The 27,716-nt window shown below is 37.8% G+C and overlaps 1 protein-coding gene across 6 annotated transcripts in view; it reads left to right on the top strand.

Annotated features, from left to right (window-relative positions):
• KIF16B (kinesin family member 16B) overlaps positions 1-27,716 on the top strand; it is a 142,274-nt gene that overhangs the window by 47,206 nt on the left and 67,352 nt on the right. For all 6 annotated transcript variants that reach the window (XM_055725896.1, XM_055725897.1, XM_055725898.1 and 3 more), the window contains exons 13-17: positions 17,938-18,057; positions 18,637-18,688; positions 19,923-20,060; positions 24,330-24,412; positions 24,603-24,691. In XM_055725896.1, the coding sequence (XP_055581871.1) occupies positions 17,938-18,057; positions 18,637-18,688; positions 19,923-20,060; positions 24,330-24,412; positions 24,603-24,691 (482 nt within the window). The remainder of the gene's footprint in view (positions 1-17,937; positions 18,058-18,636; positions 18,689-19,922; positions 20,061-24,329; positions 24,413-24,602; positions 24,692-27,716) is intronic.

Below are 27,716 nucleotides of genomic sequence, written 5' to 3'. Positions count from 1 at the left end.
CAAAGGTAGATTTCAAAATGAATAGTTGTCTGATTTCAAGCCTGTCTGCCACCTGTGTTCATCTTATTAAGAAATCTCCTTTCTCTCTTGTGGCCTCTTCAGCTGCTTGTGATGCCTCTGCAGTGGACTGACCACTTCTAACTTGCAGTTTCTGCTAGAAAGTTGTGATCAAGAGGTGCCTAATACTATTGATTGTTTTTTATTTCAGTTTTAAACTGTTTCCACTTGAAACCATCTGGACCATCAGAGAAGCATGGTCAGGGACTGCAGTTTCTGAGCTTACCAACCACAGATTATGGCAGGGTTGAATAGTTCGGTTGATCCAGACTGCACATTCCAAAAGAGGCCCTTCGGGTTCGGGGAATAGCCATACTCCCAACTATTTTGCTGCTGTCCTCCTTACAACTGGGGCCCTGCATTTGCAGATTATCCAGGCCATGCTTAGCTTTAATCCATCCCTAGGGTTTGTAGGTGGTTTTCAAATGAGAGGGAGTCAGACAGAGTGAGCTGCTTTTGAAATCCTTTCTACAGCTCAGATGCCACTTGTTCAACAATTCCTCCTGGGCGTTTGGTCTGCTTTTCTATTAATTTTCTTGTGGCAGGAAGGGGAGCTAAATTGAAAGCAGTAGAAGCTCCTGATTTAGCCTATAGAAAAAAGAAGAAATATATCCTGAAAGCTGTTTCTTCTAAAGGATCAGCAAAGAAGTAGTAAGAAGGAGAAAAGACAGAATGTGAAATTCTCATTGGACTTTGTTATGGGAGAGTAAAGAAGCATTCCAACATCAACACTTTAGATCAAAATTTATCTTGAGTCCCTCACAAAGGAACTGTTTCTAATGGCAATATGTATTAGATATGGAATAATAAACCCGTTCTATTCAGCTGATGTTTTTAGCAGTATATTTAGGGGTTTATTACTGCGTGATTCTGGTAGTTTTGAGTATATGGTACTGTTGTGCACCTGACTTAATGTCTTAATTGTCAACTGAGCATAGCCTTGATTCATACAGCCATACTATGGTAGAAGTGCTGCTGGAGTGATGTGCTTGTTCTTTGTTCTTTCCAGCTACAGAGATGATATTTTTTAATGAAGTCCACTAAGAGATGTCTTAACCACAGATGACAGCACAAATCTGCTGCTGTTGCAATCGGGTTGTATTCCTGAGCAAAGGAAAGGGCAGGTCCAGTTTCTGAGTGCCATGTGTCTCTTCAGGTTCATTCACTCTGTACTTTAGTAGCTGGGCTGTGAGGGACAAGAACGTGCTGGCAACCAAGCCTATGCATCTTCCTCTGCAGAAGACTTTGCTGTTGTGTTGCTAGTCCTGAAGTCTGTTGTTTTGTTCCTTAGTAGTTGTTGCTTGCTGGTATGCATAGTCCTCTTCGATTTCTTTCAATAGCCAAGGGTTACATGTTGACTTTGAGGAAAGGGATAATAGATTTAAAGTAATCTGTTGCTTTAGATTAATCTCTACAGATGTAGAGATGAATTTCTAGGTAAATAATAAACAAAACAGAACTGTAGATAAGTGGAACTCTTCTTAATTCTCCCATCCCCCAAGAAACATACACAAAAATGGAATAGCTTTTAAAATGAATAAATTTATTAGCTATGAGACTAGGGTTTTTTTTCCTCTACAATTCCATGACTCATTCATCATCCAGCTTTAGCAACAAATGAGGTAGGAGTCCTGTAGATAATAGTCTAGTTCACTGCGTTCTCTTGATTCATTCCCAGAGTACAGTCTATGGAATGAATTATTCACAGGTCCTGTAGAAAATATATGATCATGTAATTAAAGACTGTATTGTAATGCATATGGGAGAAGAGGATGAATTAAGAGAGCCTATTTCTTTCTCTTCCAGCCAGGCCCTTTCCTCCTTTTAGATACCAGCATGAAGAATACCAAAGGCAGATTTGCTGTCCCTTAGCTGGAAGGTTAGTACCTCCTGCTAGGAAGGATCATTGATGGCAAGAAAGGTCTTGTTCTCTGCCCTGAATGTCAGCATTGCAATAGGTAGACTTATTTTTCCTTTGAGACTAATGTATAGTGTGGTCACAGATTGGAAGCTGTGGAGAGGTGAAGCCTGGCCCACTTGAGGCATAGCAAAATGCTCTGTGCCCCTCGTTTTTTGAAATAGAAGAATAGTTTTCCTTTAAACCCAAGCTAGTGGGGGCAGAAGCCAGCCTGCAGCAGATGCTCCAGCATGGAAAATGGCAGCTTCAGTGGTTAAAGTTATATAATCTATTGGAAAATAGGATTTTACAGGCTAGTGTCCAGGAAGCTTGAGCAGTCAGGCAGGCACCTCTACTTACAATTAGCCGAATCATGCAGTTCTATTCGGGGATTATTATTATTTTTTTTTTTCAGATGTTGATAGTAGTTCTGTCTGTACAAGATGTAAAGTGTCAAGGAGCAAGCATTTCAACTTACTAAGTTTGTCCTTGTAATTCCAGGAATGAAGGCCAAATTTCTTGAAAAAATAATTTCCATCTGCCAAGTGTTCTGACAGAAATCCTTGCAGTACGTTAAGTATAGTGGTGCTTTGGGGTGCCACTACAGTAATAGGATTTCTGTGTATTAATAGATAGCTGCGTCTTAGCAGTGAGCACATGACAATCAGTTCTGAGGGGGAAAGAGAAACAATGAAAAATGGAAAAGGTAAGCTGACCTTATGAGACTTAAGAACTGGTCCTGTAATTCCTTTTTTCTTTAAAGAAATAGCATCGTTAATTTTCCATCATTTTAGCTTCACTGTCTTAGCAGTTGCTTATTTAAGCAGTTTGCATTCTGTATCTGCCTTTTTAATTGTCATTCATTTCGGAGAGCTGTTGATGCCTGTGTGGGCTGCTGCTGGAGCACCTGCACTTTCACAGTAAGCTGTTCACAACAAAACTACAGTTTTCTAATCCTGGTTGTTGCAGACTCTTTAATGGCCTTTCTTGATTGATGAAGGTGGTCTAATGCTCTAGGAGACAGGGAAAAATCTGGTTAGTAAGTTTCTTCTCAGTTGTGGTTTTCTTTGTGGCTTTGGATAGTAGAAGATTCCTCCTGTAGGAAGACTAAAGTGTTTTAATTGTACTAAACTTTTTGTTTTAACTGTAGTGAAACTGACTCTAGCAGCCAGCAGGGTGGTATTTTATCTTTGTCCCATTGACCAGAAGGAGAAGACATAGTAGGAATTTATGCCTTACCTAACACATGCACGAGGGAATCAATATCCCTTTTCATAATTGATGATTATGCAAATAAATAATTTATTGCTTATCAAGGAAGAGCATATTTTTAATTTTCAAAAGCATTTTATTGAAGTCCTAGGATAGTACAAAACATACCTCTGGCATATCCACAGATTATAAAGCATACATCTCCTCACTGATGGTCTGTTCCATATTTATTTCCTCCTCTTTTCCCCTTACTTTCCCCCTTACTTCTGAGGTAGATGATTCAAAATTTGTTATTCCTGAACCCCATACCTGTGTCAAGCTGAACATAGTAAAACATAGACAGAAATTTGATAATGCACATGCAGCTTTATAGAATACAAAAAAAGCTAGTTTAATGTACACCTGCTAAGAAGAGGACCAACTTCCCTGAATATAATATGGAAGAAGACAGCTTTTTCTAGTTAATGTGTAGGCTGTCACTTTAATGGGAATCTCAAATATTTCAAAGTTGTTTTCTTGGAACAGATTTTTTTTTTTTAACCCTGGAATTGTCTTGTCAATCACAATTAGACACAATCGAATTTCTTTCAGCTGCTTCTCAGTGTTTTGTCTTGGCTAATCTTTATGTGATATGTATTTTGTAAGGGAGCCAGCCTGCAGAGCAAGAAGGATGTCCATGTAACCAGTTCCCATCCAAAACATAACAAGCTGAATACTCAGCTCTACTTCTCCCTTTATCTAACTAAGGAATAAATTACTAGTAGTAAGCCCAAATGAGATGTCACAATTTTTTGAAACCTTTTTTGTCCTCTCCTGCCTCTTGTTCCTCTCATCCATTCAGCAAATGTTTTCTCATGCTTTGCAGTGGAAGTTCCTTGTTCTTCTTTTTAGTTCTTGTGTAATACTACGCGCAGAGACATCTTTATACATTCTAAACCATTGTATCAATAACTTTCCTAAGGATGGCATTTCTGATGTTTCCTGGTGTACATCTCCAGTATTTCCTAATATTGGCAGGATGAGTATGTATATGCTAATTGTCTGGAAAACTGTTGAGGAAATGTCTGCCTGTCTTCTGGGAGGCAATGCAGCATTCAAAAGTAAGGAGTGGGTCTGTTCCATCCCTTCAGCACATAGTCTGGATAGTTTAATCTGTCGATGCAAACATAAAAAGTTCTTTGAACGTATCTGTGTTGTTTCCACATCATTGTTCTACATGGTTGTAGGTTTTTCCAGTTGGTCCATAGCGAGATTGCTTTATTATGCAGAATATTTTTTTCTGGTTGCTGTGGTCTGACCCTGGCTGCATGCCAGGTGCTCACCAAAGCCACTCTTATCACTCTCTTCCTCAGCTGGACAGGGGAGAGAAAGTAATAGTGAAAAGCTCATGAGTTGAGATCAGGACAGAGAGATCACTAGGCAATTACGGTTACAGGCAAAACAGACTCGACTTGGGGAAATTAGTTCTGTTTATTACCATTCAAATCAAAAGAACACCTTCTCCCACCCCTCACTTCTTCCTGGGCTTAACTTAATTCCTGATTTCTGTACGTCCTCCCCCCAGGCAGCGCAGGGCACTGGGAATGGGGGTTGAGGCCAGTTCATCACACGTTGTCTCTGCTGCTCCTTCCTCCTCATACTCTTCCCTGGCTCCAGCACGGGGTCCCTCCCACGGGAGACAGTTCTCCATGAACTTCTCCAACGGGACTCCTTCCACAGGCTGCAGTTGTTCATAAACTGCCCCAGTGTGGGTCCCTCCCGTGGGGTACAGCCCCTCAGGCACAGCTGGCCCCAGCTGGGGTCCCCAGCCCGGCCCCCTCTCTCCGTGGGGCCACAGGCCGTGCCAGCAGGCCTGCTTCAACACGGGCTCCCTGTGGGTCACAACCCCCTTTGGGCATCCACCTGCTCCGGTGCAGGGTCCTTCCCAGGCTGCGGGGAAGTCTGCTCCCCCGTGGGCTCCATGGGCTGGGGGCACAGCCTGTCCTGCCATGGGCTTCACCATGGGCTGCTGGGGAACCTCTGCTCTGGCACCGGGAGCTCCTCCTGCCCCCTTCTGCACTGGCCTTGGCATCTGCAGAGTTGTTGTCACATAGTCTCACTCTTCTGCTGGCGCAGATTATTTTTTCTTTTTTTCCTCTTCTTAATATACTCAGAGAGGTGCTACCACCCTTGCTGCTGGGCTCAGCCTTGCCCAGTGGCAGGTCCCCCTCAGGGCTGGCTGGCGTTGGCTCCACTGGACATGGGGGGAGCTGCTCGCAGCCTCGCGCAGAAGCCACCCCTGCAGCCCCCCGCTACCAAAACCTGGCCATGCAAACCCAGTACGCTGGTACACATATATTTTCCCCTCTGAGTATGAGGATGTTATTGAGACAGATAATACAGAGAATACTGAGCCCTGACAATCTAATGTAACTTAATATCCTTCTGTTTCCAGTCTTGCCAGAAGGAAATAAAAAAATCTTGTCAGCAGTGATTGACTTGTCCAATAGAGTCTTGTTAAAGAGAGTGCAGGTTCAGTTTTATTAGTTGGAGGGTAATGTGCTAGCATTTCAGGTTATCCCTATATTGGGTGCTGAAACACCAGCTGGCACTTGAAGGTATTTTAGGTGCCTAATTCCCGTTTGTTTTCATTTGGATTTGGCTGTTTGAATACCTTAAAAATGCAGGGGTTAGACAGAATGCTGTGGGGTAGTTATCTTTTTCCTTTTCCCCATCACAACTTCTGTGTGAAAGAAGTCTCATAGTTTTGTAGGAACTTTTTCAGCAAAAGATTTGTGATTTCAGGCAGCTTCTGACCCAAGTAATAGTTCATCCATGAATATCACTGTTTCTGTGTCGGGAGTTTTTTACCCTTAGGTAATCCAGAAGACATAATTAAGACCAACTAATCCACAACAGACCAGTTAAGGACTTACTTTTCGAAATGTCAACTTCTGTAGAGCTTTTTGTTAAATATTTACATTTAATTTCTTTGTAATTCTGATTTGCAGCATCTGGACAAACTGGTGCTGAAGGATTTGTTTTGAATGTGTTTCATTAAATTTTTAGATTTTCTGTACCTCACATTTCTGTTAAAAAGTATCTTCCTGCATAGGCACTTCTCCAAATCTTTGATTGTCAGAGGTTGGAAGTTTATTTTTGTTTCCAACTTTTTTTCATTTCCCCTTGTGTTCTTATTTTGTGGCTGTGTTCACACAGTGTAAGGAAACAAACTTGGAGATGGGTTACATTTCAAAACATGAAGAACAATGTTCCAACTTACAATATTTTGTAGCAGTCCAAAGATGCTCAGACCTTAATTACCTGAAGAAGCTGTCTGATGCCATAAGGAGCAAAATTAGTTTTATTCCTTGCCCTTAGAAGCTTTTTACCATGCTCCTTCATTTCCATTCCTGGGCTCAGGCTACTGTAGCAGACTTCTAATTTCAACTGGATAGCGGCATGGTCAGCACGAGGGTTTGACAAGGTGATGGTAGGCCAAGAAGGGTGCTGACGTGACTCAAGAAAATGCCATATTTGAATCTTCAGAAAAGCAATGACTGGTTTCCTGTTGTTGTGGTATTTTTTTTTTCCCGTTGAATGTGGGGATACTTGTTTTGAAGAATTATTTCTGGTCAAGGGAAAAAATTCAAAATCTCATACCCTAGTCGTCATGGGAAGCTTACTTGCTCTAAGGAACAAGATAAGCTATCCAAGAACCTTCTTTTCTTTTAAATCAGGATACAGAATTATGGATTATGTTTACATGAAGGAATGACATGTCTTTAGCTGAGTGTGTGTTTGGTTGGTTTTTTTTTTTCCCCTCTGGCATCCACCTGTCATTTGTGCTTCTGCAGCTTCTGTGGTGACAACTTTTTAATGGGAACTTCAAGAAAACCAGCTTTTGGAATATTGATATGGCAACTGCGTTGCAGTGTTCATTTATTTACCGATTACATGTTGCAGGGATGCTCTGAGTTTAGGGGAAAACAACAAATCCTATATTTGGGCGGACAGACTATCACATAGCCAAGAATTATCTGTGTTAAAGAAGAGGAGCATATAGTTTTGGTTTTCTGGTGTTCATTTGAGTTAATTGGCCCCTATAGGAAAGCACAGATCCATTTGTCTTTTTGGTTACATACATCAAATTACTAAATGTTTGCAAAGAAAGCTTTTTCCATTGAGAAATCCAACTGATAATGTGGGAAATAAAAAGTGTCACTTTTGAGCAGCAGAAATGTAGATGTTTTAATTGCCCAGCTGAGTTACAGTAATCCACCCCACCATTTACCTCTCTTAACACAATGCTTTGTTGCATGATCACATTGTGATATCTTGTTATTTCTTCCTCTTGTTTCAGCTGTTGTTTCAGTCAGTGGAGAGATGGCTGCAAAATTCAACACAGAGTTCAGAGATGTGAGATGTGGAGGGGAGGAGGCTGTGGTCTGATGGACCTTGACTGGTGTCAGACTTAGGGTCATATACAGGGAGCATAGCAGAAAGGCAAAGGAGGATTTTAAGGTTAAAGGTTCCTTTAACCCAGGGAAACTGTGTCTTCCTGTATCCCTTTAACCCCAGGGAAATCTGAGAGGGTTTCTTCCTGAGGAATTTTCTTTGGGCCATTTTCCTTTAAAGTTGCCAGTCTCTTAAGACATAAATTGATTAGCTCAATTTAAGACACTCATTAAGGCACTTAATTGAAATATGCCTGGGAGAGAATTTGGTTATATTTGGTTTTATGTTTAAATCTCTGTAGTTTTGTCCAAGTATAAGCTGCTTTAGATAAGGAATCTAAAACTTTTCTCTGTTTTTAAAATAACTTATTTAAATATTTAATACCATAGATTGCTTTTGCTAAAGCAATATTGAAGCTTGTTCTGAACTCAACAAGTAGTGTTCAGAGGTCTTAAGTTTTTGTTTACTAGTGACCTTTTTGGTCTTAATCCACCTGTCAACTGGTTTTCATTAAGAAAGGACATTGCAGAAGTTACATTCAAGCTGACTTCAATGTCACATAGTCATGGTTGGTGACGCTTTTAAAAGATATTTTTAATGTGTTCCTGACAGTTTACGTTAATGATGTGTTTAAATGAATATTTCAAATACTTCGCCTGCTTTTTATTGAAATTGTTAATATGACCCATTATGAGGTCTTATTTAACTTCTGAAAATACTCAACTTTGTGTTTATGCTGCCTCAGTGGCTTTAGGATTGAAAGAGTGGTTTTGCCCTCCATCTGTTGTAGTTGGTGATATTTACTTGCCAGTCATTTTAAGTCATTGTACTCCATGTCAGCACATTGTTCTTTTGAGTTCATTTACATAGTGGGATGAATTACCTCAACTAAATGTATAATTTTGCGATGCAGTAGTACATGTCAGAAGTCACTGAGAATTCAGGTGAGAGGCAAGGCTGCCATGATACATAACATTTATGCACTAATGTTTTCAAATCTCAGTAAGGTTATAAAAGTAATGTAAAGCTTTGCTACTGAAGAAGAAAAACATGCCTCACTTTTTACAGTAGGTAAATATAACAAATGTCATACCTCCTTCGGTGAACATGGCTTTCTTCTTTATTATTTTGTATTAGCTGGCAAACAGTAGTCCCCTGGAGGTTCTTCTGAGAATACAAAAAACATGATAGATGCCAAGTTAGGGTTCAGATCAATCAGCAAAATGCAAAGGTTGGTGGTTGCTTTTTGAGGTTTGGGTAGATTGCTTTGCATTTTCTTCCTAAAGACACACAGCAGGCTTGTATCTTTAAAGGCAGCATTATCTTCTGTTAGTAGTTGGTGAAGCTGTGCTAATTTACTCTCATTGGCTACATGGGCCTTAAATTCTAAAAATACTCAAATCTGGCAAAACTGCAACCTGCCAAGAATGCCATAATATACTATAGTTTAGACTGCATACAGTGCAAGAGAGTCTTCCCTTCTGTTTTTTTCCCTGTTCAGTTGTAGTTTAATTTGTCAAAAATTTGATGGGAATTTTACCCTTCAGTCAATATTTGGAATGTCTGTCTTGGCTATGAAATATGATTTAGGTATTCTTTTTTTATTTGTTTTATATTTTATTCCTCTTGGGCTTGGTGTTAGGGACTGATGCCAGGTTGTAGGTTTCTTGGTATAGGTTGTTTTTATTTAATTTTTAAAGGACACTTCCTTTTGATACAACTAGTACCTGTTTCTTGTGACTATATTTTGGGAATTATACTCTTTGCGTTTTCTCTTTCCCCTTGTTTTATGTGTGTTTATCCTCTTTGAGTTACTCTTTGTTTTGTTTTCTTTGTTTTCTTTTTTTAATGGGTGCTTTGATCTTGTTTGACATCTATACATGTAATTCATTATTGTTTCTAATTAAAATTGAGGTCCTTCTATTATGATTGTAGTTCAAGCATTTGGCATCCCCTTATGTTGTTTTTAAAAGCAGTTAAATTACTATGTTGGGCTATTGCAAATTACACTGACATGTTTGTTTTTATTTCATAGTTAAAATTGCGAAAAAAACTGTAGTTTCATTATGTGTAATTAAAGGCCATGGGCATTTCCTGTGTCTCTTCTCCTGGCTTTCAATCATTGTACTGTAAATGCTGCAATTTAGAGAATTCAAGTCAATTGACAGTATATTATGCAGATGTATACAGCTTTTATTTATATTTATACATAGATATACATATCTTGTATACTGTTAATGATAGAATTTGAGTTTGTTTTTAGATAGGGTTTATTTCAGTGAAATTTGAATTAAGGGAAGATGTGTGTAGCTGCTGAGAAAAGTTTAGTTTTCCCAACTGAGTTTAACAGCTTTACAAAAGAAGAGTATCAACAATCCTAGTCACTGCATGACATAGAGCCAGTTGTTAATGCCATTTGTGCCAGCTTAAAGCACCAATTATTTTATGCTTTGAGTACATAAAATCAAACTGATAGTTTTTAAAGGGCACTTTATTCTGTCTTTTTGTAGCATCCTCAAATGTTTGCCTCGAGATCAAAAGGAATATATTTTTTGCAATTTCTGACCTTTTAATAGTCCCTTAATTTGCATTAAAAACTTGATGGAAGTGACAACTCATATTTGCTGTCACTGACCCAGCAAAACCTAGCACGTTATTTGTGGGGAAAAAAGTGATTATACCTTCGTCAGTTACCAGAAAAGTAATTATAAACTCCGTTATTAAAATTAAATGAAAGAAAAATAGTCTGCTAAAATACTACCTAGTGGAAGTAAACATTTAAAGCTAAATGCAAATGTTAAATTCAGAACTGTTACTCTGACCTATGTTGATGCTGAAGCAGATTATGGAGGGACTCAAAATTTGACTAATATTGTCTCCCGAATGGCTTATATTTGCTGGACTAGGGAGGAGACTTAAGGAAAGCTTTTCCTTTATATTTATTTCTACTGCATGTCTTTGAAAAAGTGGAACAATCATAACTTCCTTCTTTCCTGTAAATCTGTTGTTTATTAAATAGTTATTTCCTATTTAATTAACATTTTTAATGTTGTCTATAGCCTGTGATTGTTTCTAGAGCTAGCTCGTCCTGGTCTGCGTGCTCAGTATATGCTGGATCTGGTTCTATCAGTGATCCCTGCTAGAAACACCTGTAGGACTGGTTCTCATGTCTGGGGATGTTGGTAAAGCATTTGACCCTGGGACACATAGGAAACTATTTCCTTATTTAGGCAGCATGGAAATTAGAATTTAAGTGAAATAAAAATGTTTATATAGAGAATGTGATGCAAGTGATGGTACTGGGAGGGGTGGGAAGTTGGTAGTAGTGTGGTGGGTTATTTTTGTTGGGTGGTTTTTTTTTTTATTTTGGTGGTGTTGGAGCTCATTTTTGGGCTTTATTGTGTTTAATGATTTCTTTAGGTGTGTTAACTGGTGAAGTTTGTTGATATTGAAGCTGGGAAATGTTATTTGTCTAGCAGAGCATCTCACAGAGGATGGGATGACTAAGGATTAGAATAATAGAAGAGTGATTGATGGAAAGTAGTTTGCAGTGCAAAAACATCAGGACTAATAAGAACTTAATACGCTATGGAAGAGGAGGAGGATGGCATGAGACTTTACTGTCATGAGATAGTATGCCCACATGAAAGACAAATAACTCCTGGAAGGAACAGTTATGTATCTTGTGCAGTGAGTGAAAAATAGGGGTTCTGTTGTATGTGGTGCTGGCAAAATTGCATATACACTGGGAACATGGCACATAAGTCATCAAGGCCAAGGAAGGTGACTTTGAGAGAGGACATGTTAAACACCATGGTATGGCGAGCCTGGTCATATGGAAGGAGACGCCTCGAGTTTGGCCTGGTATAACCACAGTAAGGAGAGTGGGTACGACTGCTGTCGGTAGCTATATCAGTGAGTAAATTTTGGAGAAGGAAAACAATTTTTTCACCTGAATGTCAATAGTGATGCAAAATACATGAGTATGAACTGACTGTTGGTAAGCTCAGACCAAATATCTGAAAACAGTTTAAGGTTACGTAACGGATGAGAGCCTGAGTGTAATCTATGAAATGATTTATTTTGGTATTTGAGAGTTGCATGTGGTAACATATGAGATCACTTTCAGTTCTTTCCCCCCATGTAGGAGAAGCATTACTGGTGTTTTAAACAGAGGTGAAATTCCTGAAATTTTGCTATAAATTACAGAACTGAACAAGTAAGCCTCCTTGAGTTTTGTAGGGCTTACTGGTGAGTTTACTGAATTTTGAGTATGCTCGCCTCTTAATATTGCAAGTGCAACTTCAATCGTTGGCCATGTGTTCTTTATAAATATAATAATTAGCATGCAATGCAGTTGAAAATTCAGAAGTAGTACATCTGTTTATGTAGCATTTCTATTTCTGAAGAATCATCTCTAGAATTATTCAGATAATTTCTGTAAATAGAAACAAAAGTCTGTCTGCAGTGTATTCCTCTTGAATCCTGCTATTTTTAACCCATTGAAAACATCTCCAAACATTAGGACAGTACCACCCAAATAATGGGAATAAGCTTTGAGTAGAAAAATAGCAGTTGGAAAGTTTGTATTTAGAAAGGAAAAGAAAGAATGTAGGGATGGAACTGGGCCATGGTCCACAGCTGTTTTGTACAAGGGTAGTGATCTTGTTGCATAGTTGAGTTTACAAGACTTTGGTTGTTGTCAGGGCTCATATGGTAACAGGTTGCTGTTTTGCAAGCATTTGCTCAAAGAACATGCAATAGAAACACTTTGCGGGTTTTGCATCACACTTGAGGCTTTAGCAATTGCGTTAAGTCTTGCGGAATTGCGTGCAAGTTGAAGTCCAAGACCAAAGTTAGAGAGGCGTTTCCCTGAAGGATAGTTATTATTTACCAGTGCCATATGGAATTTAATATACTTGCAAACAACATTTTTAGAGCTTACGTAGGAAGGGAATTGCATGCTGGAGGATTGTCTGTCTTGCCTAAGTAGGCAAAATATTCCTCTGTTTAAAAAGAAAAAGAAGGGGGGGAAACATGATGATAAACAATATTTTTTTCATTTGCACTGAAAGCTTTCATACTTCACACAAGTATTGGATTAACATAGATAAATGTGTAAATGTACCACTATATGGAGGTTGGTATAGGAATAATAAAAGCATCACATATCTCAATGACGTTATGTGGAAAATTTTGTAACTCTAAAGATAAACTAGATTTCAGTGGAATGCACAGGTGATGCATACAATAATAAGATAATATTTTGTTCTGATTATTGGATAATTTAGGGTGTCAAGACAATTCATCATATCAAAAAAGCAGTAAACGTGTACAAAAACTGTTTTCTTATGTTTATCTTTATGCGTAGTATCTATAGACCACCTTGCTGTAAGAATTTTTTAAATTAAAAAATCAGCAGGAGTCAAAAGAGGCTGAGGATTTGGATTGATAACACAAATTTCTAAGGTATATTTTCTGATAACATACATTAAGACAGTAGGAAATCTGGTTTTAAATCAAACTTCAAACATTCTTGTCCTTTGTGCTGTCAAAGAAAAACTATATTGGCTCAGATTAAATGCTCCTGTAGGTGAAGTTGGGTTTATTCAACCGTACTGGGTTTTTCGAATATAAAATAGGGCAAGTGGATAGCAGTCCTTCCCCAGAACACTTCCCATGATTTCAGTGTCTGTGGTTCTGGGGGTTATGGAACCATATGTGCTGGGTACCCTGTGCATTTGTCCACAAGTACCTCCTTTCCTTTTCTCACCATTTCTGTAGTTCATTTCTTGTCTTTATGTAAATTATTGATAATTTGATAAATTATTGCCTGCAGTGTCCTTCAGTTTGACAAGAGGTTGCTTTATTGTTGTGAACTCCTGCTGAATAACTTTTCTGCTCCCTTGTATGAGAAACAGCAAGTGAGCACTGCATGTCTGAGAAGTCCCTGCTCAGGTCTGGTACACGTTCATCACGGTTCTGTGCTGCAGTTATGCCTTACTTGATATTTTTCTGAAAGGGCTAACTCTGGAAATGCAAGCAGCATAGTCCTCTTAGCGCACACATGCACCTGGTATAGGCATATCTTTTTTTTTTTTTTTTTTTTTTTAATAATGCAGAAGTACAACCCTCAGCTTGCTGGATTTATCCAAAACCTCTGCAATGAAACTGTACTTTTAAGTCACCTAATCTTTTACTGTTGTGGGATGGAGAATATATAAATTTCTGACTTCAGTGAATTCAAGTCCTGGGTTTTAACACACCTTGAATATGGAGTGACCAGCTAAGGCTGCTTGATCCATATTTCTTATTCTTTCTGTTTGCATGGCCTCTTTAATGCCATGTATCTTCTGGATTTGGAAATAAATGTTTTTCAGATGCCTTTGAATTCTGAGCAGTATGGAATATTTTTCATCTGTAGCTATGAAACATTTGTTTCCAGTGATTTAAAGGGAATGCAAAGTGTACTGAGTACATAATTGGAGGAAAACAAATTAAGAATTAGGAATTTTCCTTGTGTGCAGTTTACATCTATATATTTTTTAGAGGGCTTAATGTTAGTGCCAGGCCACTGAGTATCTTCAGACATTTTTGTGAACTCAGGGTATAATAATGTATTTTCAATGAAAGCAAATGCACCCGAAGTACCTGTTAGCATAAGAATCTGCTCTAGTATAATCTGGTTAAATATTAATGCAAAGACTTCTGCCATTGCACATTTTTACCCATAATTTCTTTAATTTGATATTACATGCTTTTGTGCATTATTTAAATGTAGACATCTGAACATTATGCTGGCTAAGTAAATTGTCATGTTTTACTGAAAGTATCTGCACAGTATATTCTCAGGATTGTGTGCCAGCAGCTCACTGTTCAATATTTAAATAAAGGAATTGAGTTTTTTTTTGCATTGAAAAGCGTAACAGAATTTAAACTTCTCGAAGAGTTTCTATTCATTGAAAGGTCAGCGTATGAATTACATGTACTCTTTTAGTATGTGCTGGGCCAGAAGCAGCATATGTTTCAGTCTACTAGTAGATTGGTCAAGGAATGTTAGAAATATCTTTTGGGCTTATTTTATTTTTTTACTCTAATTCAATATCCCGTTGGCTGTTTTTAAACTTGCGTGGTTCCATTTTTGCATCGTTCCATTTTAAGAAATACATTTAAAGCAATCCTAGGTATCTTAGAGGTCTTATTTATCATGGACAGTTATATATGGTGAAGATTAACTCTACAGCTCAAAGAAGTACTTTAAACAAAGTTTTTGTTCTTAAACTACCAGAACATATCTTAGCTGTGAGCTTGCAGATGCCACCATATCAGTTAATAGAGCAAACTTAATACATCAGTACAGAAGGGTTGAGGTTTCACAATAGCTTTTGTATCTGTCACAGAAGTGTTGATGAATTTATAACATCAGGATATTTCTGACTGCTGAGTCAGAGCTGAATTCAGAGGGACTATCATTTAAATATACAGCATCATCCCCTTATATTAACTTTGACTCAAAGAAGTGTTTTTTTGTGGACTCAGAATTATTTTCAGAGTTTCTAATTTTTAGGTGAGATCTAGCAGCTCCTAAAGAAGAAAACCTTTTTTTCTTCTTTTTTTTTTTCTCCTCACACGGTAGCCATTTATATTAACTGGAGTGCTCCTTTGTGGATAATACTTGGCTTGCTTTATTTTCCACAGTTTGTGAATGCATCTTAAATACCGAGGGAACATGCGTTCACTTTTCTGTTCAAGGATAATTCAAGCTAAGATGCATGCGATACGTTCAGCTTTCTTAAACTGTGCCTTGAGGTTTTCATAAATTTTCGGAATGAGTATGTTTTTAATAGAGCAGGAAAGGTCACTGTCCCTTTCTCATTTGACTTATGGATTCACTGTTTCTTAAAATTGTGTTGCACAAATGAAAGTGAATCAAATATTGGATTAAACCTAATAATTTTGCTGCCTTATAGTAGCTTATAGTCCTTCAGTTTATCTCAGAAGAGGTCCATATTCCTTTAGAAACATCCTTCCTATGCTGTTGAGGATGAAAGAGGGCAATTTGGCTGTTTTTTTCTGGCCTTTTTCTTCTCTTTCTCTCACTGTAGGAGAACAGAGTAATAAAGATCTACTGGTGAATGAGGTTTCTGTGACTTTGATTTTGGGCAAAAGGGCACAGTTTGGTGTTTGGAGACATCCTTGCAGAAGCTTTTGAATCTGGAATTAAATTTTTAGCCAAATTAATCATTAAAGTTTAACAGATACCTGATTAAGATTCAGGATTTGCAGTAAATTGTATCTGAAGATAAAAGCTAATTTACAGCAAGTATTAAAGAAAAAAATATTATAGTTAATCACAGCTACTGCCCGCTGCATTTATTATAATGCTTCCATCAACAGGATGCATTCTGCGTGTGAATGGTAGCAATTTACAAAATAAGGGTTTAGAAACTCAATTAATTTGTGTTCTTTAATTTTAGATCTGAATAAATAAGCAACACATTTAGTTGAAATCACAATTATACATAGTTTATTTCTGAATATAGTAAAAATGTGTTAAACACTAAGAGACTGGAAATGAAGAAACATTTTTTTTTTCTTTATTTGTGATAGATTTTTCTCACCCAGGGGCAGTTTCTTTGCCTCCTGGGATGTCTATTTTTTCCACAGTCAGGGATGTTGGCAAATAATTTGTTATGCTGGGGAAAAATTGTTCAGCTCTTAATATTTTATCAGTTTCATTGGGCTGACGGTGCCAGTGGTTGTTTAAACGGCCACCAGTCCTCAGCATTTTAAGTCTTCAACCTCGTCATATGGGAACATTATAAATTATGTATAACAGTAGATGATACTCAATGAATAGTTCATGTGATAGGTATTTTTGACTGGAATTACTTTTTCGCTTGAACAATGATTTAAGCTGTATCTTTTGGTTTTATTAGGTGACAGTTATATAATATCAAGGAGTAGCTGGGTGCAGTTTGAATGTCAGAGAGCTGCAGGGCAACATGAATCACAGCTTCTTTCTTTATCCCTGAATGCTGGAGAACTTTTTAATTCATCCATGACCAGAATGGGATTTCCCAGTTTTGGAGTGACTTTTGTATGTTGCGTTGTCATTTTGTCTTGCCCAGGTGTATCCATACTTAAGATTTTTTAAACAGAATCAATATTGATGACATTTTGCACTGTGCAGGGAAATGAGATGTAACATCTATTTTCTTCCTTCAGATTTGTGGGTTGCTGTACTTGGTGGAATACACATAACAACCTATCTGTTGTTTTTTCTTACTAGCAATGTAGTTTCTTGGTTGGCTCTGGAGAAGGCATACTGATGACTTGGAAGAGGAGTTGTCATGCTGCTGTCAGGAAACGTATTCCCTGTGTTTACTAGCACCAGGAGAAAAGTGGGTGCTTTATAATACACAGAAGTGATACTTGCTGTTGTTGCCTCTCCTTCCTGGGCTGTCAGTCTTCCTTGGCTTGTAAAGGCTTAGCTGTTTTACATAGAAAAACGCATTCATTTTGAAAGGCGATGTCTGTACGCATTCACAATCTCTGTTGCAGTTATCTTCCAGGCCTAGAAGCCAACTGGATTTTATTTCAACTTGAAAAATAAACATTATAAATACTAAAACTCACTTCAAAGCTATAATTAATTTCTTATTTATTGCATAAAGTCTGATCAGTACTACTTCTGATCAGTACTATTTTATCCAAGGTTGAGGTTGAAATCTCCACTTGTAGTCCTGGTGAATGGTACCTCACTGTACAGGTGGCTGTACGATGTGGCCCAAAGGAATTTTGAAGAACTGAATTGTGCCGCAAATATTTCTTACGTTTATTTACTATTGTCAGTGCTTCCCTTACATTGGATGATGTTTAAACTGCTTAGGCTTACAGAATTTTCACGTCTGAGGTTTTTATTGTGCAAGGTTCAGTTTATTTAAAGGTTTGCCAAAGAGTGTTAGTTTTCTATTCCTTAGCCGTACTGAATTCTGAGTTTTAATTCTCTTTAACATTATGCAAGGTGGTACATAGCTTACTTTTAGACAGCATTGCTTTGTTATGCTCTTGATTGATCTTCCTTATCTGGTATAATTCAGCTGTTTGTCTAGTTTCTTTCAAATAACACCTTCACAGACTTCCTGAACAGCAAGCTTGGAAGGCTTGATGGAAATACAAAATTCACATTTAAAATGTAGGGGGGAAGGTGCTTTTTCTTGGTGCTATTACAAAGATAAGTTACGTTAGAAGTAGTTTAGAGAGAGAAGGAAGAGTGGTATTTGTTGCATACTCTAAATAGATTTTTTTAATTTTTTTTTTTTCCTTTACAGGAACAAACCTTGGCTCTGAGGAAAGAAGGGATAGGTGTTGTGTTAGATTCTGAACTGCCTCATCTAATTGGCATTGATGATGATCTTCTGAGTACTGGTATCATCTTGTACCACTTGAAGGTAAATACGTCTGTGTTTCTATAGCCTTTATATGCCTTGTGATTTTTTTTTTTTTTTTTCAGTTGGCAAATTGTAGTATTAAATTGCTATTTAAATATAGTACTCATTACGTTTCTCCACTATAGTAAGAAAAGCTCATTATGTTTCTCTGCTGTGGTAAGGAAAGCTTTTAAGAGGTTGCAACTGATTCAATTAAAACATCTATTAATTTACTGTTTAGGTTTATCCTGAGGGTCAACTGGTTAACCAGAGATGTCTGTTTAATATTGTTACCCATGCATATTGGTTTGTCATTCATCTTACTGTAAAGCTTGACTTGAAATCCAAATCTGGATCGGTTACCTCAAAACTGCAAAGGTGGTTCTACACAAGACAGTTGAAAATTGTATTTGCTAATAGTACTATATAACAGTGACTGTAAAAGCATTTTAAAAAATGCTACCTGATTTTTTTTTTCATGTAAGTTTAAACATCTGTTCTGTTCAGGTTACTCTGAGAAAGTGGAAGGATAAATTACATCTTTGTGGGGGAGGAAGGGAGATTTCAACTGAAAATTATGTATGTGTCTCTCTTAATTAGGAGGGCCAAACATATGTTGGCAGAGAAGATGCTATGACAGAACAAGATATTGGTATGGAATTTGGCATTTTTTTATGTTCTTCGATTGTTTTTCCTTCTAACATCCCAATATGTGAACAAAGCTTCATAACTTTCTCTTGTTCAGTTGTCTGTATGTTCTTGCATATTTTAATTTTTATAAAATTTGAGAGCTGAATTACATGGGATTTGCTTCAAAGAGCATGACTTCTAGAATAGCTTGTGGGCTTAAAATTTATTCATATACTTGTTGCTAATGTATTTCTTGCTTCCCTTGAAATTTTATCCTGTAAAAATACCATCCTTTTTCATACAGCACTGTCACAATTACTGCACAGTCATTCTCTTAACCTTTGTATAATGACAGTATTATTATATTGTTATACTTAAAGCAGTCTTTGGACTTTAGACTTGAGTTGAAGAAAATCAGTTCTGGAAGTTGGTAAAAAGTAGATAGGCTGCTTCTACTGATTTTTTTTTATTCACTTCTTATCAAAGCAGCTAACTGCCAGACCTGGAATGCCTTGTCACATATGTTGCTTAAAGGCAGTTTCATTAAATAAACTGCATCCTTTCATTCTCAGTGTAGAGACTGAGAGTCAAATAACTTAATTTCATGTATTTTTGTGGGTCAGAAGATGCCTGGATTAAAATTACTATATAAATACCATGAAACTAGCGAACTTCCATTGCTTTGTGTTATTAAACAATACAGGTAGAGTTAATCAAACATTAGTTGAAGAAGAAATAGAAAGTAGCATAACTGATTGATAAAAGGCCTGAATGTTATTAGAACATAAGAACCTTACTTCAGCCACCCTTGCTAGTCTACAATTGCATATTATATCCTGTCATTTCAGATTTAGGCATGGTTGCTTTAAGGTCGAGAACCATTCATTATTTCCAAATATGTAATTTTTATTTACAAATATATGAATTTTGCTTTTCTGTTGTTTTGGTTTTTTTTTTTTTTTTATCAGAAGGAAAGAAGCATTTACTGATCAGGTGCCAAAACATAGGAGGAAAGAACATTACACTAAAAACCCCCAGAACAACCCAACACACTTTTTTCCAATGCAATAAAAAAGTAAACAGGGTCAACATTTAAAGCATGCAGGGTGTGATGAAGGAAGGAAGAAAACTTCCATAATAAAAAGAAAAGATACTCAGATATGTAGTGCGATATGTCCTTAGTAAATTAATATCAGCACGCTAATCTTATTAGTTGTTAGGAGACTAATTATGTTATCTTAATTCTTTGTGTTTAGTTCTTCATGGCCTTGATTTGGAAAGTGAGCATTGCATCTTCGAAAATCTCAACGGTACTGTGAATCTAATACCACTGAATGGAGCGCAGTGTTCTGTGAATGGGATTCAGATTACAGAGGCCACACACCTAAACCAAGGTATTAGCCAGCATAATGTCATTTTTGATACAGCATCTTTGTTTCTTTCTGGCAACAGCACTGAAAAAAATCTGTGTGTATATAAAAGGGGTTATTGTTTAATTAAAATTAATTCTGTGTCACCTTAACTACAGACCAAAAGCCATCAGGAGAGCCACAGAGATTTTGTTCTGTCGAAGAATTGCCATGTGGTGAAAGAGAATTCTTTACTCACTTAAGCCACTTCATAATCTTGAGTATGATTTGATAGCTACCCTTTGATTTCGTTCAGCATTCATACAGAAAGTGAACCCCATGCCAGATTGCTTGAGTTGCTGTAATATTCAGAAGACGAATATTAGTCTCTATAGGACTAAAATAATGTCAGACACACCCCCGCCCCTCTGTCTGAGCTTCAGGCCAGTCCTACTTAACACTCTGTTGCCAAATCCTCATCTATAGCAGGAAATTCAGCTGGAGTATCTGTTCACTGCAGCTGTAGGGAAATGACAAAACGGTGGAGGCTAATCCTTATGGAAGAAGTTTAAAGAATTTTAATTTTAATATAAAAGCTTTAAAATCTGGAAATGAAAAAGCAGACGGGACAACTGGGAACAAAGGTTTATTGTGTTGGCCTGGAAAGGACTGGCTGACAAGTTAAGCTGGTGAGTGCTGCAGCAGAGGTTTGGCATGTTTTATCTTCCAGGAGCACCCAGAGTTTCTTCCCATTTAGCAATGAGCTGAAGACCTGTTTAGGAGTGAGGCTGTGACATAGCTCAGCTGCTGAAAAACAATCTGACTTTATATTTCTGGACAGAAGCTTTCAGAGTAAGCTTATTCTAACAAAGGAGGAATGCTGTGTTGAACTAGAAAAGTCTTGCATCTTTTCTGAACTCAAACAAGAGCTTCAGTAGTCTGCTTTCAGAAAGTAAGGAGTTTTGGTATAGAGAGGGGGTGCTGGTTTTGTAAAATGTCTGTTTCTTAATCCAGAACGGGATGTGTATGTTCTTGTTCCTTTTACAGATACTGGGGGGGGGGGGGGGGGGGGGGGGGGGGGGTAGAGAAAGGCCAGCCCCCTTTGTCTTATGTTTGAGTAAATCCCATTGAAAAATTGTTATCAATAGAAACATTGACATTATAGGCAAATAGCACTGTAAACAACAAGAACTGAGTTGCAATGACTCATTTTTACTTTATTGTAACTGCATTTCAAAGGCAGTAGAGGTTTGGTGTGACTCAGAAGAAAGTAGGAGTTTGGATGCTATTTTCCTCTTCCTGGCACACAGAACAACTCAATTTTTATACTGTGAAGAGTGGAAACACGCTTCCCTCCCAGATTTCTGTCTAAAAAAATTTGCAATTCAAAAGAAGGGGAAAGGGTTGCTTAGAGTTACTAAATTGTGAAGAACAGCTGCATAAGCTGACCTGTAGACTGTAACTAGACTGAGTCTGAGAGAGAGGTGGCAGCTATGATATTAGGTAGGCAAAATTAATGAAATAACTAGTTTAATGACTTGTGCACAATCCGTGTATCCTAGCTGTGTTAGCATTTAGTCTCACAGCATGAAGTGCCAGCCTCCTTAAATATCCGCTTTAGGTAACGCTGATTAACTGCTGATATATTTAAATGTTTCCGTTCATCATTAATAACTGTTCATTTGAAAATGTGTTAAGTTTTTATACTGTCATAGAGTTAAAAAAACCCCACCCAACAGCCATAGCAATTAATTGCCACTTCCTTCTACAGATTACTTCCAGCACTTGTGAATTCTGGCTAACACAGCCTTTTTATGTAAATGTAACGTACTACAATATTTTTTATCCTTAAGAACATATAGAAGAATTTTTAGAGCTACCTGAACTAATATTCACAATTAGAGTTTGCCCTTTACCTTAAATATATCCTCATGTTGAACCAAGTTTTCAGCTTTTTAGGCCAAACTACCAGCCCTTCTGAGCTTAACGTAACCTCCCACTGCTTGTTTTTTATAGTTTGTTAATCAAAAAAACCTGAAACCTTTTAAAAAAGAAAAAGTGACTTTTAGGAGTTGGTAAGACCTTAATTATAGATACATTTGTGTGCATAGTTCCAAAATAGTGTTCTCTGTAGGTCAAATATGCTTGATGACATCCAACAGGCATTCTTCTTATATATATGTGTGCGTGTACATATATGTGTGTATGTATGTTTTTTGTTTTTTTCCATGGGTGGTTTGTTTTTTCATTTTGTGCTCTCTGGCCATTCATGTTTTGGAGTCAACCAGTTAAATTGTGAGATCAGAGCTCCAGAAATGATAAAGACTTATCAGTGTGTTTGACAACCTCCCCCCCCCCCCCTTTTTTTTTTTTTTCCATTTAACATTTAAGGAGAATAAGAATTGTTGCTTATAATAAAGAAATGGAGGCAAACCCCATAGCAAATCCAGTTACGTTTGCATGATGACATTCATGGTGCACTTTGCGCACTTGCATTCTGATGGAAAGCTTTGTATAATTATAATGATAAACAGCAGATAATTGAACCTGGTACTTAGGAAATATTTGACTGCACGGTTTTGTTCAGACTTCTTTTTCCTAAAGAGGGTTTGTTGTTGATGCTTATATAAGTTCTGTCAGGTGGGAGTTAAGATAGTAGAGTTTTTCTTTAATAACAGAATAATACAAAACATTATCATAGGATTCAGAGAAGTACTAAAAGAGAAACTTGAGAGTTGCTCATATGATCACTCATCTGGGTTTGACTGTCATGGGCTTGCTATTAAGCCTCTCCGGTTTTCTTTTAAACTCATGAAGTTAGGGGTACATATCTATAACTGCATTTGTTCTGGGTTTTTTTTTTTTATTAATTTATTTAATTTGCTTCCACCTAGTAGAGTGATCAAAACTGTTTAAAATTAATTATTTTTATTTTCATTTGGAAGTAACTGAAGGAATGTCATAGAAATCCTCACTATTACAAAATCCCCCTCCAAGCAGTGAGTCAGAGTGGAACAGATAAATGGTACAACTGTGAGCGTATCAAGCGGTGGTAAACTAAAACCAGTTTTAGCTCTTTTACTACAGCAGTCATGACCATCAGTGATCCCTTTTAATATGCTTACTTAAAAAGTATGCCCAGTGCACTTCTTAAAGGAAAAGCTATCATATAAATTAGAGGTGGTATCAAAAGGACTTTGCAATACAAACCTGTGTAGAGCTTTATGAAAGGTAAGACTTTTTATGGTTAGACTGAGGTAAACTGTTCATATGGTCCAAAATTGAGGTGTTGTGTAGACAGCAAGGAGAGATGTGGTGACTATAGTGCTTTTTGCTGTTTATTTGCCAAGACTAGATGACCTTATTTGGGTTGATAATCCTAATTAAGCTAATTTTAAGAGGAGCATTCCTTATTAAGGACAGCATTTCATTCTGAGATGATAAGAATTTGTAGTTAGCAGTCTCAAGTGCAGTTTTTTCACGCTTTGAGTGTCATGGAGTCCTTTTTCTTTTTAAAAAGAAAAATGCTTGATTCGGTGGTGGTTAACTTGGAATAATTCCATGTTGTGACAGTAGTGAGACATCACTGGCAATATACTTCTTAGTAGGAGAGTATTTATCTTGGTGTAATTGTCTTTAAAATATGATAGGAATTTCCCATAGTCTCATTATTTGTGACCTGTACTTTAACTGATTAAATACAATAATGGATGTACATTGAGCAGTATGAATTATTCAAGATTCTTCCCTCAGAAAATAGCTATTTGGTATAAAAATCTAATAATCCCATTTTGAGTAACGATAAACTTCTGTGTTATTCCACATATAGGAGAAAAAGGTAATTGAGAGTACAAATTATGGTGATTGGGAGCTTTCAGTGTAGGTGGATTCAAACCTGACTGCGATCAGTAGTGGATGGACAGGTTTGTTCTTAGTTACGTTTATGGATGCTCCCATTGTACCTGGTACCTACTGCTGGCTTCCAAAGTAGCACTATTGAAGTATAGATCAAATTGGGGCAGCTGCATCCATGGCTTCCTCTACCTGTATTTATTCTTTAACTGAACTGCAGGAACGTGATTGACATTTGTGTGTGTGTTGGGTCTGTGGTTTTTTTTTGTTAAAGTAGGAAGGAATAAATTATATACATCAGTTAATGTAGCTGTGACTATGCATTGTTCTACATTTGGAATTGTCAAAATGCATTTTCATTTTGTTCTTGGTTAATGGAAGTCTTTGCTTACATATGAAAAATTACATGGCATTTTCAGGTACGGAATGTTGTCCGTGAATGGTGTTTGTTTTTCTCATCAGGTGCTGTTATATTACTTGGAAGAACCAATATGTTTCGCTTTAACCACCCCAAAGAAGCTGCTAAGCTAAGGGAGAAAAGAAAGGTGAGATTAAATCAGTGTTTGGTAAATTTAAACCTTTTCAGTTTGCTTGCTAATATAGACATACCTTGATGTGGTAGAATACTTTTTTTTATTTGCTTCACATACTTTAGTTAATACTTCATCAAGTGAAACAAAGTTTGTAAGCACATCAGTGTTTTTCTAATACATTTATTTTATGGTCTGTTGTTAGAGTGGACTGCTGTCTTCCTTCAGCTTGTCTATGACAGATCTTTCAAAATCTTGTGAGAACCTGTCAGCAGTTATGCTTTATAATCCAGGGTGAGTATGTTCTAAAATGCGGTTGTTAAAATTCCAGCCATTCCTCATTTTAGTGCTTTGAATATTCCAGATGGCAGTAATAGAAAATATTTTGTTCTCAGATTATGCTTGTTAAATAACAGGCTTCTGAATGAAGCCAGAACTTTTCAGAAATATTTGAACTGGTCCATGCTAGAAAGCGGGGTGAAAAGACACTGAGGAGCTTTCCATCCTGCTTAAAACTTGCTTTTACCTGGCATTTTTCTGCTCAAATGCAAGAAGTGTAACTGTACCAGCAAACAGCCACACTGATAACTCAAAGTTGTGGTACCTGGAGTCCAGGAGGCAATGTTTGCATTATAATCAAGGCAGTTCAGTGCAATAATGACATGACAAATTTTATGTTCATACTTTCTTCAGAATTACAAGTTAACTATTTTTCCTGAGAAAAATGCATTGTAAACTGAATATCAAGATTTCTTGAGTTCATATAACACCAGTACGAGCATAAAAAGGCTGGGAAATTGATGTCTTATGTTCTCACCTATATACCTCCTAGTAGTTGGCCAAGTTGGGATGTAGAAAACAGTTTTATTGTACAGTTACAATGACATAGGCTGCTTATTGTGGAGAAGCTGCTTGTAATGTTTTTACCAGTGTTCTTAAAGTGAGTTACAGAGAATTGATGGCGTTTGGTTCTAATGTTTTTTTTTTTTTTCCAATAGCTAGTGCCTGTGTTTTGAATTGAGTGTGAGATGAGGCACTTTAACCACCTATGCACTTTTGAAAAATTTGCTGTAAATTGAATTATAGGCTTGGATAGTGCAGCTTTATTTCCAAATTTTACTGTGGAGTGCTCTTTATTCATTAGAATTTAGGAAGATTGGACAGGTAATAATAAACTTCAAGTTAAACAATGTCTTAATATAATGAGTATGTGTAGTAACACTGCTTCAAATGTGACTGATCCTTTTTTGCTACTGAACTACATATGGATATCTCAAGGCAGTAAGGTAGTTGCTGATAAATCACAGCGTTTTTTCAGACGGATGAAAAAGCAGATCAAAAAAGTATATGTATTTTTTTCTATTTCTTTAGCTTTTCAAGTAGTTCAATCTAGAAACTTCTAGTGACAGTTGCTAGTATTATATTTCCTGTGGGCGCGGGAAAGTTCTTGGCTGTTGCTTTTTTACCTCTGGTTATTAATCAGCTACCATGGGCTTTTCTCTGACTAATAATGGTACTCTGTTACAATACTGGTATGAATAATGCCATTGTGCTGCACAGTACTGCCCTTGACTTTGCAGTCAGCATGGAGTAGGACAGGTTGTTTCAGCATTGCCACGCTTTGGGTCTTTCAAATTTGCAGCAAAACATAATGGCGTAGGCAAGGCCCAGTTGAAGGTGGGCTTAAAAATTATTTCCCTGCCCAAGGAGTTCATACTGTCTTCATGTAATGCCACATTGTGTCTTACAGGGAAGATTTTTCCCACAACCCTTATTTAAAAAGAAAAAAAAGAGAAGAGGTCTGGAGGGTTACTTTGAATGTCTCTGATGGAGTAGATTGCAGCAAATTCTTCTTTTTCCCTGATATGTTTTGTGGAATATAGCTTCTTTTTTCTTATCAGTGCTTCAAACATCTTGCCTTGCTTTCCTGGAAATGGAACAGGATGAATAATATAATTCTCGTTGTGTATGCAGCAGTTTTTAGAAATGTTATCATTTTTCCCATCTAACACTTCTTGTAACTTTTGTTTTCCTTTTTTGGGTGTGATTGAGAGCACTGTTGCTGTTGAAATTGAGGATATGATTAGGAGAAATACTTTCCATATTCCTGAACAGTTCATGCCTGTGTTTTATTAGACTATAAACTATGAGCAGAGGGTTAATTATTGATATTCTCCTGCTAGTCTGCATTCAATTAATCTTTGAACTGGCTTGCAGGAATAGATATTTTGTCCTGCTTAATTTGTAAACACAAAAACAGATTATGCTTGAGGATCATACTATAAAAGGAATGCAGGTCTGGATGACTTTCCCTTGTTTTTGAACAACAAAACCTGTCTGAGGTTGTTCCATAGTTACTTTGAAGGTCATCTAGTCTAACCTGCCTGCAACAAGCAGGGGCATCTTCAGCGACATCAGGTTGCTCAGAGCCCCGTCCAACCTGACCTTGAATGTTTCCAGGGATGGGACATCTACCACCTCTCTGGGCAACCTGTGCCTGTGTTTCACCACCCGCATTGTAAAAACGTTTTGCTTTGTATCTAGTCTGAATCTGCCCTCTTTCACTTTAAAGCCATTGCCCCTCATCCTATCGCAACAGGCCTTGCCTAAAAGGTTGTCCCCATCTTTCTTACAAGACCCCTTTAGGTGCTGGAAGGCTGCAATCAGGTCTCCCCGGAGCCTTCTCTTCTCCAGGCTCAATAACCCCAACCCTCGCAGCCTGTCTTCAGAGGAGAGGTGCTCCAGCCCCCTGATCATCTTTGTGGCCCTCCTCTGGACCCACTGCAACGGGTCCGTGTCTTCCCTGGGCTTCAGGCTCCAGAGCTGGGGCCAACACTCCAGGCGGAGTCTCACCAGAGCGGAGGAGAAGGGGAGAATGTCCTCCCTTGACCTGCCGGCCACGCTGCTTTTGATGCGGCCCGGGACATGGTTGCCTTTCTGGGCTGTGAGGGAACGTTGCTGGGTCATGTCCAGCTTTTCATGCACCAGTACCCTCCGCCGGGCTGCTCTCAATCCCGTCACCCCAGCCTGCATGGACACTGGGGGCTGCCCCGACCCAGGTGAAGGACCCTGCACTTGGCCTCGTTGAACCTCAGGAGGTTCATCACACAGACCCTCTTCTCGAGCTTGTCCAGGTCGCTCTGGATGGCATCTGGTCCCTCAGGTGTGTCAACCCCACCACTGGTTGGGCTTGGTGTCATCTGCAGACTCGCTGAGGGTGCACCTGATCCCACTGTCTGCGACACTGAAGAAGATATTAAACAGTACTGGGCCCGATGGTTGGGTATTGATAGTTGTAACTCCTACCTCTATCTTTAGA

This window comes from Falco cherrug, chromosome 13, assembly GCF_023634085.1.
Source record: "Falco cherrug isolate bFalChe1 chromosome 13, bFalChe1.pri, whole genome shotgun sequence".
NCBI lineage: Eukaryota > Metazoa > Chordata > Aves > Falconiformes > Falconidae > Falco > Falco cherrug.
This window is presented reverse-complemented; position numbering and strand designations above follow the sequence as displayed.